General features: G+C 37.5%; 1 protein-coding gene across 1 annotated transcript; it reads right to left on the bottom strand.

Moving 5' to 3' along the window:
* Window positions 1-4,673: 4,673 nt before the first annotated feature.
* Window positions 4,674-6,946, bottom strand: LOC126284817 (protein lethal(2)essential for life-like). Its single transcript, XM_049984027.1, has 4 exons — window positions 6,860-6,946; window positions 6,262-6,480; window positions 5,884-6,105; window positions 4,674-5,087 (listed from the first exon to the last, which is right to left on the bottom strand). The coding sequence occupies exons 2-4, from the start codon at window positions 6,478-6,480 to the stop codon at window positions 4,983-4,985; spliced, it is 546 nt and encodes a 181-aa protein (XP_049839984.1). The 5' UTR covers window positions 6,860-6,946; the 3' UTR covers window positions 4,674-4,982.
* Window positions 6,947-8,320: the final 1,374 nt, after the last annotated feature.

Genomic DNA, 8,320 nt, shown 5'->3' with positions numbered 1-8,320 from the left:
CAAATTTGTTGCATAGTATATGTATGGACAATTTACCCATCCCGTGATTTTGTCACGTGACATCCTGCAAGCTGTGCAATGAGACGAACAGGTGGATATCCTCTTTCTTGACTTCTGAAAAGTATCACACAAATGTTTGTTAATGAAAGTATAATCATAAAGGGTATCAAAAAAAAATTTCTGGATTGTGTACTTCGTGGTAAGAAGGAGGCAGCATGTTATCTTGGTTGGAGAATCATCAACTGACGTAGGAGAAACATCACTTGTGCCCCACCGACTGTTGCTCCTTATGTTATATATAAATGACCTGGCAGACAATATTAATAGCAACCGCATACTTCTTCCAGATGATGCAGCTACTTATAATTACCTACCCCAAAAAGATGCACGTCAGCCAGATCGTAATAAGATTTCAAAGTGATGCAAAACCTGGCAACTTGGTTTAAATGTTGAGAAATGTAAAATTGTGCACTTAACAAAACACAAACACTTGGCACCCTAAGACTTCAATGTCATACAGTCACAACTGAAGTATGTCAATTCATACAGATCCTGGGAAAATCTTCATTGACATCACTGGTCCACTCAGTATATTTGCATATAGTTTGTTACACAAACACTGTTTCTCATGTTTGCATTGCAACATTATCACGATATACTTATCAACAAATAATACTGGTGCTGAACGTTTGATGCCTCATAAAGAATAGTATGAACATGAGAAACACGTATTAATCAGATACATGAAGGTAAATTCTGCTATGAGTAAAGTACTCTGAAACCCATATTAATCCTCTGAATATTTCGCATCGTGAAACTTTGTAAGTAGACTTTCACAAGACAGTTTATATCTGTGTTCAATCATCTGCCATTTCAGGTCTTTCAGTTTTTCCATTAGGCTCTCTAGGTGTCTAACAAAACTGTGACCATCTGTGCAGCCCTTTTTGTATACGTTCTGTGTCCCCTATTAACCCTATTAATTGTATTTAGTGTTGGTCATACATGTATATTTGTTACTAATTATGTCTTCATTATGATGAAAGGCGCTCCTCTATGGTGGGATTTTTCAGAAGAAGGTGAGTGAGTAGATCAAAGTCATTAACCTGATTTAGCTGTTTCAAATAGTTTCTGTTTGAATGTCGTACAGTCCTGAATCAATATGGCAATCAGAAAAAATCACCATGAGCATTGAGGCAGGTTGAAAATATGCATTGCTGCATGAAGAAGAACGTAACTGCCTGCTGCACCTGCTCGTTCAACAGGAATTATCAACACTTTAAGGCCTTTTTCAAACAACCGAAGGTCTGATAACCCCACGAGGAGAGATTACTACCATAGGGTGGGTGCTTGAGTGTCTCCCACTTAAGTTGCTGTAACTCCCGTGTTATGACATTTGAGTCATGGGGAAGTGCACTGCCATTGAGCAGCACCATTGTTGCAGTTGGTTCTCAACAGATGTGCTCCATCACACACATTCTTCATTCTCTGATGGCTGCCTACTATTGTTCATCCTTCAGCAACCAAGAAAAGAATAGCAACCCGTTGGTCCTATATGGACGCATTAGGTAATAAAGTCGCCATAGTTTGCATTTATTGCACACATGCTGGAAAGACATGAATGCCACACGAATCCTTGCCCAAATGTCAGTGCTTATATACCCATAATGGAGACACACCATGTTCCATATACACCACAGCAGTGCCCTCATATAGAAACTTTTTGTTGACCTTCATATGGGATGGTCGTGAACAGTCTGAAAGACTTGTAAAGGTGTTGCAGGATTGGTTGTTCTGAGAAATAATTGTTCAGAAAAAAAAATGATAATAATGCAAGAGACAGCTTGGGCTCAATCCTTACTACATCCAGTTATTGTATTTCTCTCTTTTTTGGTTTTAGGGAACCAAACAAAGAACACATCACCATGAATTTGTGCACGCAATGGCCTGACTGTCTAACTTCATTGCTAATTCACGTAGAAACAGTGTAATATATCAAATTTTTTTTACTAACAAGTATTTCTCAGTGCAGCCTACCCTGCAACACCTTTACAAGCTTTTCTGACTATTTCTAAACCATCCGATACATTGTACTCCTATACCTGATAGTGCCTCTGATGGTCTTGTATTGTTTATGTCATAAACAGATTGTATACAGGTTTTGCAATTGTGTATCTTTTGTATCAAAGGAAAATTCTATTGACAAAACTAAAAATTATGAAAAAAAATTGCTGGTCATTACTCACCTTCAGTAGCCAAAATGTGTAGTGCTACTGATACGTGCATATAACAGTAAAAGTGACACACTGTCTAGCTTTCTGAACAAATAGTCCTTCATTAGGGAGGAGAGAAAGATATGTTAGGGAAGATTAAAAAAGAAAGGCAGGTCACCCACAGCCCAGGATGCAGCCCACCCTACACTCATCCTCACTAAGGGCAAGCCTTATTGAATTAACTCCCGTGGCACTGCAGGTGAAGTAAATATTTATTCAGCAAATGTGAGCCATAAAACTATTATGTTCAGTAAGTAGCATAAAAACCTATTATAATGAAGTTCCCATTCCGTCCACATCAAGTGACCAGTCCTAACGACAACTTTTTAAAATTATGACAAAATGTCATACTCATTGAGCAGCAATGACAAAATATAAGCAACTCCACACAGCTAAAGTACATCAGCAGACCCAGAAGAAGGCTAGTACATTGATTCCTTCTTGTCAGCTATTATTAACAAGAAGCATATTAATTTTAAACGAACTGTGATTTCCACAGACACAACGCATGTCAGAATACTAATTTCCAAGTAGACTGACTCCTTGTCTACGATTCATAGCTAAGCAGATGTCAAGGGCAAAACTGTCAATCCTTACAAATTCCAAAGTAAATCACTACCATTTCTGATTCTCTCTTCTTTCTTCAAATTATTTACTCATATAGAATCAAGGACTGAATAGTCATGTACTGCTTCCCTTGATAAATACCCACATAACCCTACAAAAAATAAATAACTAGTAGCAGATTAATAGCAGCTGCTTAGTACATTGAGCCCGCACAGTGCAAATAGAAAATCTACACCACAGTTTAACAATAGTTAATTACTGACTCCATTAGTAACAACTGCTTCTCTTTGTTAATGTATTCCTTGATTGATTCCATATCCATAAAGGTTCTCCTTCATGAGACAGAGTGCCATCACCTGGTGAAGCTTTGTGTTTGGACTCAGTTTCAGTCAGCATTGTGTTGACAGGTGCCTCATATTTCTGTGAACCCTCCAAGTTAATATTGACTTGGGGAAATAATAATAATAATAATAATAATAATAGTAATAATGTTTTAGGGCACTACACCATGGGGCCACCAGCACCCTCAGAGAAAAATTGTATGGGACTAGCACAGTTACCTAAGGCAGAGAGCATATAAAACGTTACTGCAAATAATTTTACAGTGAATATTTGTGACACTTCTTTCATAAATCTATACAGATATTTATTAATTTACACATGTTGTGCAATAGATCTCATTAGAGAGATAAACTACCTGTAGAATACAGGGAATCAGCACCACTGTTGTAACAGTAGAATTCGTACATTTCTTTAGCCAAACATTCACATATTGTCTTCATCTTTAGTGCAACATTCCTGGTAGCTGAACTGCATAATTTGTTCCACTCAATAACTATAAAAAAATCCCATTCTTTAGTCTTGAAAGGAAAAAGAGTAATTCTATGAATTTAGGAACAATGAGAAACAAAAATATATCCACTTAGTAAAACAGAAATAAAGATTTAATACCTGTGAACACCATTAGTGAAAAAGAAAGCATAAAACAACTAAATGCTGCATTTTGCATACAGAGATTGGGAGGGGGGGGGTGTCTGATTACTGGAGCAAGAGAATTCAAATAACAGTGATTAGTCATTTTTTTCATATACTTTAGCCGTCACTACAAGTGAAAACCACAAAAAAAAAGCAGGGAAAACTGGCTAATATTATTGCCAACTTTAATGTCAAGATGGTATATTATACTTGGCCAACCCAACTGTTACATAAACTTTTGCATTTGTGTGGGCCTGCAACTGCAACTATCCACAGAGTCTGATAAGGACTCACTACCACACAATGAAAAATACAAATGTTGACAGTTTATAGTGTATAAAACCATTATTATACTAAACAATTCAAGCCTCAAAATACAGCCTAAGTGACTGCTGTGGCTCCAGTAAAAAGTGTAATTTTGAAATTGATACTCCTGTAAGCCCAAACAAAACATAATTGTTAGGTGTGTAGCACAGTCCTTTACAACAATTATTCAATTATTGGGTAATTCTCTTTCCTACATGAATCAAGAAATGTTACCATTACATATTTACAGATTAGTGAAAATACGTTAAACACCACAGACAGTTTTTGTAGCAATTCAAATTTAAAGTGAAATGTTGTCGTACCAGTGGCTAAAGTGATCAGATTGTATTATTCATCTCATTGCAACAGTTTGGGCATATCATCTCTTAGCACCCCTTTTAATGGGAAATTAATCTTTCATTTCAAGAAACATTTCTATTTCACATAAATTTTTCTGTTTTAAATAGGTTTCCATCTAGCCCTGTGCAACAGCCAAGATCCAGCAAAGTCACAATTACTAGAATGAGAGGAGGTTTAAAATAAAAGATACAAAACTTAACATAGAAAAGGTTTATTGAACATCGATACAAATACTATCAGTCTTACAATTGTGAGAATTATGCATAACTACAAATGGTACACAAAATGCATTCTTCTAACAGTTGTGCATGAAAATTTGCTTTACACTTACAGAAAATTAAAGCGATTCACAAATCATTAAATGCAGTCTTTCACATACATAACACATCCATCACGAGAAGCAGAAAAATAAAGTGTTAAATTTCTTGAATGAAAGTACAATGAGAATACAAAACAAATAATCCATACAAAAACTTAAAGTTTTTACACCAGCAATGGATTATATCACTGCTCCATCTTCTCTCCTCCCTGCTGCTGGTTGGTAACTGCTGGAGCACCGGTCTGCACAACTTGTACCACACGCTCACCGCCCTCTGCTGGAGGGAGAGCCTGAAAACAAGAAAAAAAAAAAATTAGTGTCCAGATTTAACACTAGTTTATGGTTCTCTGGAGTAAAAATGAGTTTCTCGGTCATTTAATTTTTCTTTGTTAACAATATGAAGCTTTCATGGTTGTGTGTGAATATTTGACACGAATTGTTTCTATAATATTCACATATTAATCCTGTTCATTTACCACTATATAATTAAAGAATTTACACCATCTCAAATACTTTGGACTGCATTTACTTGTCACTTCCCACACACTTACTCCAGATAAAGACACCGCTAATCCAGAAAATATATGCTCAGTAATTTTTTGTAAGCCCTAAGCATATTTGACCTACATTTTTTTCCTACAGTTTGCCCCATCTCCGTGTTTTTGTGCCAGTGACACCACCACACCACCAAAAATTAACATATTTTGCTGCTACTCTTTGAACAACCCTGAAATCTTTTGCAATCAATATGGATCCCTCGCAGACTTACAACATTGCATCAATGTTCACCTGTTTGCCTGAGGATCTTGTTTGCCTTGGAAACAGTATCATACCTCTTAGTTGCAGATTACTACCAATTGCTACCTACAGGCTCTTACAAATGTTTCCTCTACAATCACTTCCACTACAAGGTCATCAAATTTTCTGTATGAGACTTCTGGAGAAGATGACTACTCTCTGGTTCACACGCCAAATTATCGTTATAACTCCACTTCACGTTCTACAGGAACTTCTACATACAGTTCTGCAAGCAAATATGAACTATAATTTACAGGTAGTTTATCAACGTCATCTTCTGATACATACCTTCTTTGGTGCCGTGATTGTGAGTACACCGTCTGATGACAGTTGTGTCTGCACCTGTTCGGTCACTACGTCCTTCGGCAGCAAATAACGACGCTGCATGTGGCGCGATATGTAACCATGCTCATCTTGACGCTCTTCGTGTTTTGCCTCTACCACCACGCTGTCGCCCACCACCTTTACCGTCAGTTCCTCCGGTTTGAACTGCTGGACGTCTAGATTAACCTGCAACAAGAACAGTGTCGTAAGGTCCGCCAGCGATAACTTTGCTGTCTTGCTCTACCCATTAACCGCAAAAGTAGCAATATTTTTTTCCTTTCTTGGACGCTGCGAATATAGCAGCTCAAAACAGTGTTATGTTATACCGTGACATTCACTTACCTTGAACCCATCTTTGTTGTTCTGGATGGTAGACACACCGGAGTTACGAGCTGCCAAATGACGCCATGGTCTGTAGTAACCAGACAGAGCAGGAACGACAGACAGACGAGGGAAAAGCAAGTCGTCGTGTGTCAGCCCCAAGCCGAAGTTCTGGTCAAATAATGACATCTGACGGTCAACATCGTCCAACAAGTGGCGGATCATCGGTGTCAAAGCCATCTGCAACGATAACGGAGCGATTTAAGTCACTTGTAATATACTAACAATAATTCCCACTGTACTAACAAGAGATACAACTAAACACCCGCATGAGTAAACTAAACTCACTTCTATAGCTACTTACTTCATGCAGACTAACGAATCACTACTGAACAGTTTACTGATATGCTACAGGACCCTTGGTTAACAAAAATAGTCGCAAAAGAAAAATGTTACGTAACCGCAGGTCACAAAATTTCTGGTGCCGGAACTTTCTGTAGCCATATAGTGCACACCTGCCTGATCTCTAAATCAGATCACCAACATTATTTCATTCAAACTTAGGGAGTAAACAAGACAGAACACCATCGCAACAACCACATTTCACTTGCGCACTTACCTTTCACGAGTAAAAACGCTGCGGTCTCTTCGATAACACTAGCTCTCTTCACACACAATCTGTGTCTGCGGTAAACTGTGCTTCGCGAGCCCGCGCTACGGTTTATATACATGCTCATGCCAGTGCTACCAACATCGTGCGAAAGAAAGTAACTTACACGTTTGGAACGAGCGGTAGCGGCGTCTGAAACTGGCGCGCGCCTTCCAGATATTTCGAGTCACAAGCAGATGCTCTTTAAGTGATAACATCGTCTTATCACGCCGATCTGCATACGAGTTTGAATCATACAGGTCTATTACGACGTCTGAATTTCGGTTAAGTTTCTTATGAAACTACGATTTTTTTTTAATGAAAAAACGCTGCATGTACCATGTATGCATGAATTTGTGTGGCTGAAAAATGGGTCGCTATCGTAATTTAAAACCACAGCGATCGAGTTTTGTACATTTGTTTTCTGACAGTTATCAGCTGTTTGCTTTTTTAATACTAAATAACTTCATAAATATTCTTTTCGTAAATAAAAAAGGCCTTTTTCATGCTACAATATATTTTATATGTTCCAGACGCGTTTCGCTTTTTTACTTTAAGGTGTCTTCAGATCTAGAATGATGCAATTTTGTTTTGATATGCGTTGTTTGTAGATTATAAAACAGTTTTTACGTAAATAAGTAGCACAGTTATTCGAGTTTTTGGCTGGCATCTGCATTTCCTCTCATGTAGCATACAATCACAAACAGGAAATAAAATTACCCATGTTAGCTGCATTAACTATGAGATGAGTGTGCCTAGGCGTAATTTGTTCGTTAAGTACTTTGGGTGACGGAGACGGTTGTAATACGTAAATCGACTACAGTACTTTTTTCTACTTAAATAATGTTGTGGTATCTAGTTTAGACTCAGATTATGAAAGTCATGGTAATATATTTCATGCACGTCATAACGCTTGTTCACGCTTAATTTATAGGTCAAATATAGAGCAAGTTAATGAAAAGAGTCAGTAAATTATCCTTTAGTACGTGGGTTTGCTGAAATTTCGATTGCGCACATGATTAAGGTAGAGTTATTTTGTGGAGCAAACTAGATGCTAAATACTATACAACTGCCACGCAAAGTTCGTATTATTGCCATACGATAATTATCTACTGAATGTCCTTATAACAACGTCTACAGCGAGAAAGTTTACATTACAAAACTATCTTGCGGTTCTCTACTAACGTCTGGCATTTCTAGCCTTGTATATATCTTGGCAGTAAACAAAGAATATTTTTCAGCAAATACATGCCATTATTATCTTTGACAATATAGGAATTACACTATGCATGCGATTAAATGTCGGAACCGACTAAAATCTCATTCATATTTCAGGTGAAAATGGTGTAAACGTATTGCTGGCGATGCCAAACCATTTTGTTTGCCGATTTTGACTTTCGTGAATTTTTCAGAAGCCAAAGACATCCACCT

Source organism: Schistocerca gregaria, chromosome 8, assembly GCF_023897955.1.
Source record: "Schistocerca gregaria isolate iqSchGreg1 chromosome 8, iqSchGreg1.2, whole genome shotgun sequence".
NCBI lineage: Eukaryota > Metazoa > Arthropoda > Insecta > Orthoptera > Acrididae > Schistocerca > Schistocerca gregaria.
The sequence above is the reverse complement of the archived record's forward strand: the minus strand, read 5'-3'. Positions and strand labels throughout refer to the sequence as shown.